This window comes from Fundulus heteroclitus, unplaced genomic scaffold (assembly GCF_011125445.2).
Source record: "Fundulus heteroclitus isolate FHET01 unplaced genomic scaffold, MU-UCD_Fhet_4.1 scaffold_85, whole genome shotgun sequence".
Classification (NCBI taxonomy): Eukaryota; Metazoa; Chordata; class Actinopteri; order Cyprinodontiformes; family Fundulidae; genus Fundulus; species Fundulus heteroclitus.
This window is the reverse complement of record NW_023397307.1, coordinates 634,440-650,814: the sequence shown is the minus strand read 5'-3', so window position 1 is coordinate 650,814 and position 16,375 is coordinate 634,440. Positions and strand designations below refer to the sequence as shown.

Here is a 16,375-nt window from a genome sequence, read left to right as displayed (position 1 = left end):
CTAACTCGATATGCTTGCGTTGCTTGCGTTTATTTGACGTTAACACGCGGTTTTTTGTTGTTGCTTTCTCGCGTGCATATAGTGAATGGCAGGGAAAAACAGGCTAAAACACATGGATACTTTGAAGAGAGAAGCGACTTCACCGACGGCGTCTAAGCAGACTCCGCTCCGCTCCGCACAAAATTTGTTCCGGCCGCCAACTCACCGCCTTGCCTCGCCCCGCCTAAGCTCGCTCGCGGTACCTGCGGGAAACACCGCCTTCCGCATGTCGGCTTTGTTTTTTTCCGGCCAGTATCTTTCTTCCTCTGAATCCGAGGCTTGGCTGACAGCGAGGTTATTGCCGCATTATCGCCACTTACTGTTCTGATTCAAACCCCTACACCGCAGCAACAGACCTTCACAAAATAAAAGCATGTGAGCAACATGCGTTAATGCGCGTTAAAGAAAATATCGCCGTTAATAGTCTAATGAGTTAACGCGAAATTAACGCGTTAACTTGCCCAGCCCTAAAATAAATAAAGATTTTTTTTGTTATTGTAACAGTACATTGCAATAAAATGTGTCTTCTGCATCCAACCCGTTCTTTAGGGAGATGTGTGCAGCATTCTGGGGCTATCCTGACCAAGTCCCTTCTATCTATCTATCTATCTATCTATCTATCTATCTATCTATCTATCTATCTATCTATCTATCTATCTATCTATCTATCTATCTATCTATCTATCTATCTATCTATCTATCTATCTATCTATCTATCTATCTATCTATCTATCTATCTATCTATCTATCTATCTATCTATCTATCTATCTATCTATCTATCTATCTATCTATCTATCTATCTATCTATCTATCTATCTCAATTTGTTTCACTTTCAGACACAAAGCCAGTTTACTATTTGAGCTCAAATCTGACAAACAGAGGATTTTAAATACTTGTGACAAGTTTCACAACTTCAATTAGAAGCTGGTGTTTATATTGGCTTTTACTCTTTTTGTCAGATCTTTTAAATAGTGTAACTAGTTGTTGCCAAGCAATTAAATTGTTTTTTAAAACCTGTGATGCAAACAAGCTCTGAAGGTTTTAGACCTAAACGCAATAAAATGACATAATAGGAGAATCAGGGGAAAGTCTTATCATCTTGGCTTTAATAGCAAACATCTATGTTTTATGAAACTGATTTTTGAACGTGGTAAAATCCTTTTGCAGTGATAGTTATTAAAATTGTTTAAAAAACCAACCAGAATTGGAGTCATGACAAATAAAGCTGGTAAAGGATACTCCAGTTTAGCAGCATGCAAAACATTTTAGGAACTCTTGAAATAATTTGAAATGGTTTGTTCCTGTATGGACAGAAGAATACCCAGTTTCCCTTTTTACTTCAATTACCATGATTAATCTAGGTGGACATCTAGTTTGAAAAAAAAATTTGATTGTGTAAATTTATTGATTTCCTTGACAATAAATATATTGGCCTAAGTTGATTAAAAAAAATATATATTTCAGCACATAATTATCGAAGCCAAATGTAATATATTCAGTGAAACAGAATACAGTTCTCGGTAGAAAAAAAAAACAATCTATAGACAATCGCTTTGCTGAAGGTTTGGGATGTTTTTCGTTAGCTGAATTGTTGGCAAACTCTCAAAGTCGGAGGTAAATTTGATATCCAATAACAGTATTTTATCTGACCATTATGCAGTATTTGAATGATAAAACCTCCCATTATAGTTGGCTGATGGAGATAAAAGGGGTTTCAGCCTCACTCACAGTAAAAACAAGACGATGAACCTGAGTAAGTTGACAATATTTACAAATCTGTGACGAATAATTTACATCAGGATGAATATATCCAGTTCAAAAATCTCCCCTGAGCTGAAAATCCCACAGTTATTACCAACTTCCTTACTACATGACCCCTTCCAACATGAAATTTATTGTTAGAAGACTCACCATGAGTGGACACATCCAGAGAAAAAGGATGAGGAGGAGTAAACTTCTCATGATCAGTCCTCAAGTAGACACAAACCAGTCGGCTGTCCTAAAAGGAGAAATTCAGGCTCTAATCACTTAATTTGAACCCCAGTTCAGAGGGTTTCCTCTTGGCGAAAAGAGTCCAAATCATCGTTAAATCCCAGAGATGGTGGAGAGGAGAGGCGTAAAAGCCCAGAAGGTGATGTCCTGTATCCACGCTGGTCGCTTCCACAGAGCTGAGTGAGCAGAGAGATCAGTTACCCACAGCTGACTTCTGCTGTCAAGCTGGCAAGACCGGGAAGCTGCATTTCTCCCTCTGACTTTCAAAATAAAGACCTTTGACTAAGCACAACATCTGTCCCAAAGCGGGGATTTTGGATAACAACTGGACAGTGTTGTGTAAAAGTGTAAAAACTGTTAACACGGTAATGCTTTTCCATGATTCTAATTGTGTCTCACCAGCTTAAGACAAAAGGAAAATGTAGAGCAAATAATAAGTACTCAGTGCGTCTGGCTGTTGCCATCAAAACTCTGTTTTATAAACGCACTTGTACAAGATAAGTAATTGCAAGGGATTGTTTTCCTCTGAACAGGCACAAATGATCATTTTCATTTAAATTAACACAGCTTAAAAGCAACTAAAGCACAGGTCAGAGGTAGGGGGTCGGTAATCCTTACAAACCAAAAAGCCATTTTTTCCCTCACCCACTATAAGTAACATTTGTTAAGAGCGAAAAAACCTAAATGATCTTTAGCAAAAAAGATTCAAATCAGTTTGTTTCATGGTTTATAGAGTTGATTTGTTGAGGAATACCTATACAGACATGCCTATACAATCCTTTTTATTAGTTTTAAGTTTCACTTAGTTCTTCATCAGTTTGGCCAGACTTCTTAAAAAGCACTTTGTAGGGCTGAAAAGCTACATGTGGCTCCAGAGCTAAAGGTTGCAAACTCCGTTCATAGACCTGCAGAGAAGACAACACAACACAAGGCAGACATACAACGTCAGTACGCTGCAATGCAACGACTTACTTTGGCTTGAAGATTCGCTGCTCAAGCTGTTTGGAACGAAACCTGCAACCTTAAATACCTCCGATGCAGTGACCCAAAATTCATCGTCTTCCAATCATATGAAATTGAAGAAGCTAATGTCTCATGGCGCAGCTCTTTTTTCACCATAACAGATCAGCGTAATGTCGATGTTACTGCAGACAAGAACCTGATTTGTTTTCATCTATCCTAATCTTGCTCTATCCTACATGAATAAATATGATACCAAGATACTAGAACTCCTTTGCTTGAGTCAGAGAAAGACTCACCCCCCCCACACACACACACACACACACACACCTGGAGGAACCAGCCCACTTTTCTCCGAATGAGAACCTGTTTTGTTGTTTTGGGTTTTTTTTGCTCAGTTTGTTAGTAAATAAAGCCTTATGTGTTTATTAAAGATTCTAACGAAAGTATGTACTGTGCGTGCACGGCAGGGGATAAAACAAGGAAGCGGCTAACGGCTATTAGCATATCCAGCGAAACAATGACGAAAGGTCCAAGATCCAAACAAATGTAAGATTACAAGAGGGAAAATACTGGAGTGACTCTGGGAATACAATATGAATGTTGGTGTTCACTGAAGCTGACGCTAAACCTGACGAGGCTCAGATGTGACCACAGAGTTAATTGAGTAAATGTTCTGATATGAGGCTCTTAAAGTTGCTGTAGATTGTTTTACTTAATTAATAACGTTGGTCTTTGATCACGCCGAGCTGCTACTTTACTGCGAGGTATTGCAGAGGGTCAGCATCGGTCCGGCATTATTTACAATTGATTTATTAACCCAGCATTATGAAAGTTCTGCAAGACTGTCACTAGATGGCGCCACATCTGTTTATATCTGTTAATCATGCCTGGTGCTAGGGCTATTCTTTAATCCACAAAAAGAACCATCCAAACATTATCAGGGTGGACGCTTGATGTATGTAACCTCACTTAATAATGATCAAACGGTTTTTGGTCTTTTTTTTAAGCTTATAGTTTGGCTATATACCTTTAAAGATATCATGCTTTTTCTTTTCACATTGAAATCATTTAGTTGTGGAACCTCAATGTTTTTAAAGTCCATTAACTTGTTTAGCAGGAAATACTGTAACATAATCGTTAAAAAATTTAATAGAGAACTAAACAGATAGAAAAATATGACCCTAACAGAATATATAGAAATAAACGCAGCACCTGGAGAGACTACATTTAAATTTTCTTCATTCCTTATGTCACAAAATAATTCCAAGTTCGATCTTTATGTCAAAACAACTCCTATTTGACATGGAGGCAAGACCTGACAAAATATGTGTATCAACCACAGACTCATCAACAGGCAATTTGGTTATTATTATGGCCGCTCCTCTAGGATTGTCTTATTAGAATATATATATTTTTGGCCATTAACAAAAATGCACAAATACCAGTACCTACAAAACGTAGCCACAATCTAAAAGTTAACTGAGACTTGAGGATCCTGTTTTTCTTTTAGAGGAAATCTCACAGTAAGTCTCTTTAAAGGTCAGTTTCAGTGTGAGCTGATGAAACACGCAGGACGTTCCCAAACACTTCAAGTCGGGGTGTCTGGAATTAGAAGAGAGCAGAAATATGCCGTTACAGAAACATCCCTCTGCTTCTACATAAATACTCTCTGCCTCTGTGTACATGGTTTCCATCTCGTGCAACAAGCTCATGAAAGCAGAGTGAGGATGAAGTGGCACAAATCTGCGTTGGAGGATGCTGGCACAGGAATGCTAACCAGCCGTCCAATGGCTTCAGGAGTTTTACGGCTTGTGTATAAGACCGATTTTAAACATGTCAGCGTCTTTCACAACAAGTCACCTCCAGATTCAGACAGCGGAGCAAAGACGTTTTTGATTGTTGCTTCTGATTCTTAAACGTCGTCTCATTTCCTATCTTCTCCATAGTGACAGCAACAATAGGGAAGAGGTTAAAACTCAGACAAGTAAAGATAGATGAGTAAAATACGTGTATACACTCACTGGCTTGTTTGTCAGATTAAAAGTACAGTAAATATATATTAAATTCGGCTGTCATGTTCCACTCTTACATGCCTTGTTTTATTTTACTAACATAAAAAAGGCTAAGAAAAACATCAGTCTCTGTGTAATTAATCTCTTCAATGTGCTTCACTAGAGTGAATTGAGTTACCTAAATAAATGGACTCTCTTATTAATAATATTTATTTAATATGACTGTGTGTATATGAGATATAAAAGCATAGTATATTAGATAGACAGTTACTTATGCACATTTCAACAAGTTTGCATCCAGTGGCGTACTTATTAGGTGCAGTCTGGCCGTACTCCCAGTTCTGCTCTGCCAGGAAATCTGTGAAAATGGAAATGAAACCGCCTCCTTGAACCTTGTTTTCACAGGATCTTTGTGGACTTCTTGTTTGAAATGAATGACGGGCCGCTCAGCAATGGTACAAGAACGGATCCAGGTGCACATACACTGCAAAAAGTCCACCGAATGAAGAAAACAGCAAAAACAAACAGCTGGAAGAACTAGAAATAAGATCTTTACCTGCATTCACTGCAGCTGGTGTTTTATTTCAATTATCTTATTGTATTAGGTTATCATATGAGTTAGTAATTGATTTTTTAAAAGTAGTTGCTTACTTTTGATCTTTAATCATGCTGCACATTGATGTAAGAGTTTAATGGGGTGTGTTTTAATGAAAATGAACCAACTGGTACAATTACATTTTATGCCCTAATGTTTTATGCAGTTATAGACACTACTACAACTGTTAGGACAGAATAAAGTCCATAAAGCTCACGTGTGTCTTTTTTATCTCCTTACAGCTTAAGTGATCTGGTTTTACATTTCATATTATTTACCTTAATAAATTAACGTTTTGTGCAATAACTATTTTTACATTCAAACTAAAATGCGGGTCCAAATTAGACTAATGAGGCGTCTTGCTCCACAGTGATTGTTAGGTGCTGACTGCAGGAATAACATGTTTAGATTGTTTTTAAAAGAGGTTGTTTATAAAACGATAATTAATTTTTCAGGTGACGTATTATTACATCGGTTTCAATATTCTCATGGTTAAGTTCTGCTGGGGGAAAGTTTAGACAGCAGATGATGAGGTTTCAATATATAAACACTTTTCTGACATCTAGTGGGGAAATGCTTTCTGTGCAAAGTCTCTTTACAGACCACTGAGTTTGACAACGATTGAATAGTTGAACATCCAATTATTTTCAAGATCAAAATATTCTCCATGACAACAACACTATGACTATGTAATACATTTTTAGATATAACTGAAAAGCTCAAATGAAACTTTATTTATTTAGTTTACAGGTTTACTAAAGTTGCAAAGGAAGATTTATGGTGGCTTTAGTTTGCTTGCAGCAATGTTAAAAATCCGACCAAAAATAATTATAATATAAAGTTTGTTATTTCTTATACATAAATAGAATTCACATGAACCGTTGACATTGAAGGAATGCTTTTTATTGTGTTTAATAATAGATTGAAAGCCGTTGCTAAAGGTTGCCCACAGACACTGGAGCTAAAAGAAGGGAAGACGTCATGGCAGACTGACCGTAAACACAACCTGTTCTCTCTGTTCCCAGCAGCAAGCAGGGAGTCTGTTTAAAACACAGGAGCGCCAGCTGCACATTGACCGTGCATGCACAAAAGCGTTAGGAAACGTTCAGGAAACACAAATGGCAGACAATTGTTTATCTATTGTTAATGCAGCCCAGAGCAACTGTCCACATGAGCCACAACAAAAGCCCCACTAAGAAAAGAGGGAAGTGTTTAAAATAACTTCTGATTTCTTTTCAACCTTTAACCAGTAGATTGCTCATGCAGAGCAAATCAAGACTGACCAGGTGCCAAAATGCCTCTTATTCTACCCAACTGTTGAAAGTCGGTAATTGCTTCTGTATTTTAAAAGATATAGCGAAACACCGTTTTTATTATGTTTTGTTTTTTTCTTAGATTGTATTGATGTAGAATCGTCAGTAAAGAACATTTATGATTTGCTAAAACCTTTACGGCAATATCTAAAAGTTGTCAAAATTATGACTCCCCTGTAAGAGGAAGACAGAACCTCCAGCAGAACCAGAACCAGGCTCAGTGTGAACGCTCATCTGCCTCGACCCACTGGGGCTTAGAGAAGACAGAGCAGAGACACAGAAAGCACAGAAGCTCCCATTGATCCAGGAGTACTTTCTATGTTATATGTTAATAGTGGATGATCTGCCTCCCGTGGGTGATGTCACAGCTAACAGAACGCCAGACCAGGTGTACCTTCCATGAAGAGAAAAAAATGTCAGAGAACAAAAAGGTAAAAGTTGAAATAACAACAAACAATGCTAAACTGGAGAGCAGTAGGAGAACTGACTTTGGTGGATTAAAGTCTGCTTTGAATTTAACTATGAAACTTGGCTAATTACAGCAAGTGTTTTCAAAGTGACCCAAATACTCTTCTTATATTGCTAGACCAAAAAGAATGAAGGTTATTATTGTTAAAGAGTCAAATTGAATTATTCAAAATAATTCGCAAACTTGATGGCCGTCTTTTAGTACAACAAATTAGCAAAACCTGTTTTTAATTTTTGATCTACAATGGTTTAAATACTAATTTCCAGCAAAAAAAATCTGACCAGTCAGTTTATGTCAAATTATCATATTTTGCAGAGCAGGTAAAAAAAAACACAAAAAAAAAAAAACATTTATGTTTTGTTTTAAAATAAACGTGTTCGTTTTTTTGGCCCTGGAATTCCTTTGACTTGACAATTTTGGCCAAATAGGATTAAAATGGCTAAACGTGAGCTGAACCGCTTTCACGGCTTGATTGTTATTTCCCTCCACAAGATGGCGCCCGAGTCTACAGCGGTGAGGTCTGTTTGAAGCTCCCTCCGTGCCAGTGAACTGTTTTTTTCTCGCGATGACAGCTTCCTGTAGGTTTGCCGAGACTGACGGCTGCTCCCCTCCACAGAGTGGAGGATGAACCGAGGAGGAGAGAGGGCAGTCGGAGTTTAGCTGGTCGGCATGCGGAGGAAGCAGCTGCTCGATTGACTTCTTCTTGTGTCTTTTTTTTGTGTGTGGATAGAGCGAATGCTTCTGCTGGATTCTGGTGAGTTGGCCGTTTATTGGGTGCTAAGCGTTGAGGAACAAGTAGTTCCCCTCCCGGTTGTGTTTACTGTACGTAACACCGGTGAAGTGCCTTCATACGTGTCACTGTGTCGTCACGGCGGACTCGGTTGAAAAACCGTCCCAGTTAAGCTGCGTCCTGCCTAGCGTCAAATATGAGCGCATGAAAAGTGCTTTATTGATGGTAATACGATTGTATATGTTTTGTTCTTTTATTCGGCGTCGCTATTATTAAACAAAACAATAAATATGTCTGTTAAATCTCCGCTTCCATAACAGCCTTGGGCACAGGCTGCAGTGAGTAACGGCGCAGGAATGAAGTGAGACACTTTTAAAAGCAAATAAATAAATAAAGTTTAACAAACAAAAAATAATCGTAAATATATCATTAAACCCGAATTCAACAGTGGCTCATCTAGTTTTCCTGCCACTACGTGTATTCATATTTTTATTATAACTTGTATTGAAATGGTATGAAAGCGGTCAAAGTTGACCTCTCAGAATTGGCTGCACACAAGAATATTGATATATCTATTTATAACATTGGATCATTTGTTTAAAGTTAACATGCAGTGATATGTTTTCTTTCTACTAACAAATGTTCACTCACAGTCTTACTGCAGGATTTCACAGAATACATAATTTCTTAAGAGTTCACTCCCACACACACACACAGAGAAAGATGCTTTGTATGGGTGTCATCAGAAGAAGAGGCACAAGAATCCAGCTGATCAGGTGATCTTAGGAAACTTTACAGTGGACAGGTGGGTTTTGCTGTGGATTCTGAAGCACCTGTGTTGCAAAAGGGCTTCGCCTTCAGGTGTCAGACACGGTTTGTCCCCGTTGGGGTGATTGTAGGTCTGTCTGCCCGCCTGCCTGTGGCATCGTTATCAGCCGGGGTAGTGGATCATCGCTGGTACTTATAAATCACCTCAGTGGAACGCATCAACCAGATCATGTGGTTTTTTTTCTCTCCCACGCCTCAAAGTGATCAATGAAGTCAGCCCTGTTCTTCTTCTCCAACTACTTCTGCGTATTTTATTGTTGCCGGATACACCCTGAAATACACGCAGCGTCATCACAGGCAGCTCAGAGTTTTTTTTTTTTTTTTTTTTGCTGCAGCTGAACAGGACATAATACAAACACTATGACAGAAAGCACAAAAGCACACATTGATCCAGGAATACTTTCTATGTTAGATGGTAGTAGTGGGTGATCTGTCTTCCCTGGATGATGTCACCGCTAACAGAACGCCAGACCAGGTGTACCTTCTATGAGGAGATAAAAATGACAGAGAAGAAAAAGGTAAACGTTGAAGTAACAACAAATAATGCAAATTGGAGAGCAGTAGGAGAACTAAGCAGAGGCAGGATCCAAAGAGCTCAGATCAATTACCGCAGATGACGCCCGCGCGCACACGTGGAATATTTTTTTATTAACCGTTTAAAACTAAATCGATGGAAAACTCAACGTGACCTCAAACTATCAGGGAAGTTTCATTGATTTTTACAGAAAAGTCTGTTTAATTGTTTGAAAAAAGTTGACATTTGCACAATGTAGAGCCTCCAGATAGTTGATGCCGCCGTAGATTTAGACCAGCGGTATTTATAAATCTCTTCAGATTGTACAGTGAAAAAATTAGCTTGCCACATTCTGACCCTTTATGACAGCGCTATTACTAATGTAAACCTGGAAAAGGCTAAATGAATGTAAGTTTTGCATTGGAAAAAAAGGACGTTAGCTACATCGTTGCACATGATTTTTCTCCTCTTTTTTTTGTTTTTACTTTGTGGGTTTATCAGCATGCAGCCGTTTAAATCAGACTTGTAAAAAGAGAAACAACAAAACAAACAACAACAACCCTGTTTGTACTGCGTGTGGTGAACATGTGAGACGCGGCAGACGGTTTGTTTTGACACTGTCAACCTTAATCTATGTTCATACTTTGCATAGTATAGCAAGTGCCACTGACACCAGAGATGTTGCCTTCATGGCCCCACTCACATATCGGTTCAAACCAGCGGCGTCAGACTCCAGTATCTGCTTCAGGGACACGTCTAGACGTTGAAGACTGGATTATGACACCCCTGGTTTAGAGATACGACAGGGTTTAAAAAACATGAAATGGTTTAAAAAATTATTGTCATCGTCCTTTTTCCTGCAGCTGTGTGGTGTTGGTGAGCTTTGTTCAACTATATTAATGACCAGCTGTCAGTTTAATAATCCACCAAAAATCAACGTGCAGGAGGATTCTTTCCTTTCTCTCTAAATTTCTACCAGGAAGCAAGAAAACTGCTTTATTTAAGCTCACATTTGCTTGAGATTATTGAGGGACAGTTAGACTTTAGAGAGGGGATGTTAGGGAAGAAAAGAAGAGAAAACTAACACCAGAACTGCCGTGGACAGTAGGGCTGAACGATTTTGGAAAATAATCAAATTGCAATTTTTTTTCTTTATCTTAATATTGCGATTTAATGTCTTTTTAAACATATACAAAAAAACAAATCAATCTGTTTCGTCGATGTGCAGATCAGGTGCTAAAAGAGCCGCTGCGTCTCAATTTGGAGCAGAAATGATTGCGTTCTGCCTACAATATATTTCAACCAAAATTGCTATTTGATTTTGACTTTTCTCTGCATTAAACCACAAGCAACAAAAATGGCCTCTAGATAAAGATGTTTGTAAACAAGGACTATTTAAAACAAGAACTTTTAATGTTTCTATTAATCAGAATATTATTCAAGAGAACAGCTTTTAATTGATTGGACATCAATCCAACCAACAAGCAAGTCCATGTATTAAACTGATTGACCAGAACTTAATGCTCTGGAGAGATACCTGTAAGTTTCTGGTAAAACAGTATGATTATATAAACTCTAAAACAAGTAATAAAATTAGATTATCTCACTGCTGCAACTGTCTTCCCTTCCATGTGGAGGCAAACCCACTTTAAACATTTTACCGACACCTAAAGGACGCGTCTGATTCACTAGTTGTTACATAGCCAAATATTGCAGACCTCTGCGATTTGGAAAATGCATTTTTTAAATCGTGATTTTATTGCAAATGCGATTAATTGTGCAGCCCTAGTGGACAGAACCGTGTTTTCCCCCTGTTAGATGGAGGCTGCTTCACCGGAACAAACTCTGCTGGTACCGTCAGCTCCGTCTGCTCTAACGCTGACAGCTGTGTTTTTTGGCTTGGTTTGTTGGACTTTTGGGTGGTTCCCCTCTTTGGATTCAGAACCCGGCCAGATAGGAAAGAAGAGACGTTATTGTGCAACCTCAAATCTTCACGGAAAAATGTGAAAAATCTGAATAGGAGACACAATCAGACATAGCTTCATTTTTTAGGTGTAGCTCACCTAGTGTGACCTCCACCTGTAGCTGCACACGTTCAGTCCTTCCATTTTTGGGTTGCATACAATTTCACCTGTTTGGTGTTATTTCTGGTAGCGAAACACAGTTATGGTGCCAAAATCAAGTTTACAAATTATACATAGAAGATTCATAATGGTATATATAATTCCTCTCCCTTTGTATTGTGCATTGTTTTGCATTTTTTTGCAGGTTTATTCTTGTGCTAATGCATCCAGATCCTGCACTGCAAAAATAGACCTAAAAATAAGATTTTTTTTCTTGAAATTAATGTGTTTTTCCTTGATTTGAGCAGGTAAATAGGACTATTTGCCAATGGAATAAGATTTTTGCACTTAAAATAGGAACAATTCATCTCAATCATCTTATTTCAAGTGCAATATATCTAGTTATCTTATTTTAGGGGTCAAAATACTCATTCCATTGGCAAATAATCTTATTTACCTGCTCAAATCAAGGGCAAATACATTCATTTCAAGAAAATTTTACTCATTTTTAGTTCTCTTTTTGCAGTGTGGAACCTTTACTACACTGCAAAAACGGATCTAAAAATAAGTAAAATGTTCTTAAAATTTGTGTTTTTGTCCTAGATTTGAGCAGGTAAATAACATTATTTGCCAATGGAATGAGTATTCTGACCCCTAAAATAAGATAATTAGACTTGAAATAAGATGATGGAGATGAGTTATTCCTATTTTAAGAGCAAAAGTCTTATTCCATTGGCAGATCATCTTGATTAACCTGCTCAAATCAAGGACAGATACACTCATTTAAAGAAAATATTACTCATTTTTAGTTCCGTTTTTGCAGTGTAGTGAGAATCAAACAGCTTTGACCCAAGTATGCTTTCAACTAACAGTGTTTGGAAAAACAGCATAATTATGTGGGTTATTTTTGTTTCAGCTTAAACTTTGTTCTTTTTATGGAGTGTCATGCTATTTTTTTCCCCTCCTGTCTGATTTCACACTCGCTGCCTTGTTTTCAGTGTCTTCTGTGTTTTCTGACAACCAGTGTCGTCTAATATTCAGTTCAAAGTCTTATCTAAATTATACCTCCAGTCGTTTTTTTTTTTTTTTTAATACTGCACTATGTTTAGCTTCTTGGCTGCCAATCTGGCAGCTTTGCACTGGCTCTTCAAACTCTGTCAGCCTCTTTAGCGTGTCAGCGCCCTGTAGGAGCGTACTGTCCAGGGATGACTCCGCATTGTTGTGATAATAGGCTAAAGGCTCTCCAGTGTACTGACGTTTCCTACAAATCACTGTCAAAAACTGTCTCTGCAGGGAGGAAATGAACAACAGGATGGAGGGTACAGCGGGGCCAGGCACCAGGGCGAACGGACCGGTCCCGGTGCCCCGCGGCAACCAGACGCCTCCGCCGCCGCCGGCCCCGCCGCTGTCCCCGGAGGAGCTGGGCGAGGAGCAGCCGTCGTCGCTGACCGACGTCTCCCAGATGTGGATTAAGTTCGCCAAAACCTTTGCCGTCATCTTTCCCATCTATGTGCTGGGGTACTTTGAGTTCAGCTTCAGCTGGGTCCTGATCGGACTCGCCGCGCTTTTCTACTGGAGGAAGAACCACGGCGGGCAGGACTACAGGATAAACCGCGCCCTGGCCTTCCTGGACCACCAGGACAAGGTGGTGAAGCAGAGTCTGCCGGCGACTGAGCTGCCGCCGTGGGTGAGTCCTCCTCTAGTAACCCGCCGACGCCTCAGACGTCTCGGCTCATGTGTGGAATGTCGCCGCTAACTGGTTGACGTCCTAGACGGCAGATAATCATGCATATTTTTACCTTTGCTCCGGTATCTCAACAGAGGCGTTAGTGTCAGCGGTCTACATCTGATCTCATCCACCTTTAGACCGTACTAACCCAACGGTTACTGGCAATAAAGGGAACATAATAGTTAAAATGTTGACCGAATTTCAGCCATTTGATCTGTTATTCCTTAAGATTTCTGGATTGAGGAAAATGTTTATAGACTCACAAATGCTGTCTTCTACATCAAAATGTGCCTAGATCTTCACGTGGAGACTTCTACGTTGTTGCCGTCGGTTTTCTGTGAGATTTTCCACCCGTCAGAGGCGGTTCTGACCGTAGTAGGTCCAGGCTGATATGAATTAACTTCATCGTTTCAGACACGGCCATCTTTCCCATCCCATTCTCTTGAACACGTTTGGGTAGAAAAAATTGCTTTGGGGCGGATTGGGTTGCTTTTCGCAACGTTTGACGGGTTTTCAGGAAGCAATATCAGGAAGTTTCTATCAAAGATGTTTTCATTGTGTGGCGGAAAAATAAAAATAACCTAACAGTTTAATAAAATGCAGCATTTTTTCACCTTCAGTGATTAATAATCATTGGTTAATTAAGGGTCACTATGAAATGGTATTCGCCAGTCAACTGTAAACGCCCCAAATGAAGTTAAGATTTCAACTGGTCAACTTATTAATGTTTCATGGCTGTGTGAAAGAAAAACATTAGATTGCTCTCTGTGAGAAAAACAGTTTTCTACAACTAGTGCTGTCTTGCTTTTTTTTTGCGACATTGGGAACGGGATCTCTGTGTGTGGGTTATCTGCTTGCCTGATAGGACATTTTGTAGGGAGACAGTATGTTTAACTTATTTTTCTACCCTATAGTCCAGCTGTGCGCTAATGCCGTGTTTTTAAAAAAATATATATTCTGTAAGAGTTCTACGCGTTTAAACATTAATTCAACAGATGTTGTGCGATTTGGGCTGTTTTCTTACGAGTTGGTCCAGAACAGTCAGTCAGATCTGGCAACCCTGCCACCCACCATGTTTCACCATTTAGGCTGAAACAGACTTTCAAAGTGTGTTCAGAACTGTTGTTGTTGCATTTATGAACAAAACTGTCAATACCATCCTGTTTGGGGAAAAAAAAGTAATACTTTTTTTACTCATATTTTATACTAGAAGCAAAACCCAAAACAAATCTGCCGTCTGGTTCTTCTTTTAGGAAATTCAATCACTGATGCTTGTTGGCCTGGGCCTCAGAAATAGTTAACCGTTTTAATTTTTCAGTTCTTGTCAGAAAAGGCAAATAAAATCCTGAATCCTGCCAGCAGAACCTTTCGGAGCTCCGTGGGCTTTAATTCCTGTCATATCCGTCGTAGTTTCATGTCGGTGCCAAGTCAAACTTACAAAATGGAAAAAGGAGGAGCCAGAATGCCATGTTTTGTTTTTCCTCTTTCTGTTTCTGGCATGCCCTAATAGCCAATATTACCAGTTTCTTGCATGCTAAGAATGCAGGAATGACTATTAAGATTGTTGGGTTGGATAAAAGAGCAGCATGCCACAAAGCTAAAGTCTGCCCAGAGCCTGCGTCTGCACCTATAGTTTTTAACTCCTGACTTCAAAATCACACCAAAGGAATCGACATTTCTTTGTGACATGACGTTTTCTGAGAGGAAATGCCTTTTCAGAGATGTGAAAACATCTCTCCAGGGATTTTCACCCATTCACAACCACAGAAACCAGGGTCTCGGTAAAACACGCGCGTCAGGCAGAGACGTCATTACACGATGGCGACATAATAACAATACTGTGTTATTTATTTCGCTCTTTTGCTGCCAGAACAGCCCTAATCTGTCAGACATGGATGCCGGAGCCCTGAAGGTGTGCTGTGGTATTCGGCACCGACTCGTTATCAGGAGATTCTTTAAATCCTGTAAATTCCCTCCGTGGACCGGACTTGTCTGTCCTGCACGTCCTCACAGACTCTTGATGAGACGGAGATCTGGGTCATCTGGAGTCCGTGGCAACATCTAACTGGTTGCTGGACTCTTCTATGCATTCCTGGACCAATTTTCTCTCTGTGGGAGGACAGACTAACCTGCTAGCTGGTAAATATCAGGGTTTAATAACAAAAAAAAAAGAAAGGAAAAACAGGTTATCGTGAATCATTTCCAAACTTTTCTCATATCTTGTTAACTCCACTAATAAAGGGAAACTGTTGCATGGAAAAATCTGAATAAATAGAAAAGAAGCAGTAGTTCGGTTGAGATTTAGTTCTGGACTTTGACTAGGCCATTTCTTGTCTTAGATTCATTCTTTTGTTTGGCTTTCAACAGTGAGGCTGAAAAATAAAGCCTCTGTTCATTGTTGGCTTTCTTACAGAGACCTGAAGGGTTGTGCAAATCCAGCGGTCAAAAAGGGATTTGATGGGTTATTATTTATTTATTTATTTATTTTATTTTTTATTGACTTGATGCGGTTGTCCAGTTGTCATAGAGTGGCCTTTGTCAAAATCACCCAAATCCTCGAGCATGCCCATTGTTACTGCTTCCAGCGCATCTGCTAAACATGATGAAGAGATAATACCTTGCTTGTCAGTGGTCATAATGTTATGCCTGATTTGTGTAACTGGGGTTGGACAACGACATAAAGAGATAATTGGAAGTTTTACAGTCGCCTTATTTACATGTTCTAGGGTTGGGTTCCCAAGCCATAAGGATATATAGCCCCCTCAGAGAGTTGTGGGTCCTTCCAGTGGGTCGTGCCTTCAAAGGGAGAACCCCCCCCCCCCCCCCCCCCTCCCAGGATCCTAATCAGAGCCACAAAACAACTGTCTTCAGTAAGAATGATCAAAATGTCCCACAAGGATTCTCCTAAAAGGCGTGGGAAGCCCTCCCAGAAGCGTTGGAGCTGTTATAGCAGCAAAGGCCGGATGGAGGTCATAATAGTGGTTAAAAAATGGGTTTAACATCAAGTAACGACAGCATGTGTGCAGGCAGGCGAGCCACTTTTTTTGACCATGTAGTAAAAATGTGTAACAAACACACAGTTCTGATGGTATTTCATATAAATGCTGGCAGAGGGCCTGATTGTCT

At 39.4% G+C, this 16,375-nt stretch overlaps 2 protein-coding genes across 6 annotated transcripts in view; one reads left to right on the top strand and one right to left on the bottom strand.

Annotated features, from left to right (window-relative positions):
- Window positions 1-2,199, bottom strand: part of vipr2 (vasoactive intestinal peptide receptor 2) — an 81,263-nt gene extending 79,064 nt beyond the window's left edge. The window contains exon 1 of one of the 2 annotated variants that reach the window (XM_036134551.1): window positions 1,953-2,199. In XM_036134551.1, coding sequence (XP_035990444.1) covers window positions 1,953-2,003 — 51 coding nt within the window. In that variant the 5' untranslated portion in view covers window positions 2,004-2,199. The remainder of the gene's footprint in view (window positions 1-1,952) is intronic. The other variant, XM_036134552.1, reaches the window with a different exon arrangement.
- Window positions 2,200-7,981: 5,782 nt separating this feature from the next.
- The window catches only part of esyt2a (extended synaptotagmin-like protein 2a), a 68,383-nt gene continuing 59,989 nt past the window's right edge, over window positions 7,982-16,375 (top strand). For all 4 annotated transcript variants that reach the window (XM_012855899.3, XM_012855898.3, XM_021312515.2 and 1 more), the window contains exons 1-2: window positions 7,982-8,139; window positions 12,814-13,207. In XM_012855899.3, the coding sequence (XP_012711353.2) occupies window positions 12,821-13,207 (387 nt within the window). In that variant the 5' untranslated portion in view covers window positions 7,982-8,139; window positions 12,814-12,820. The remainder of the gene's footprint in view (window positions 8,140-12,813; window positions 13,208-16,375) is intronic.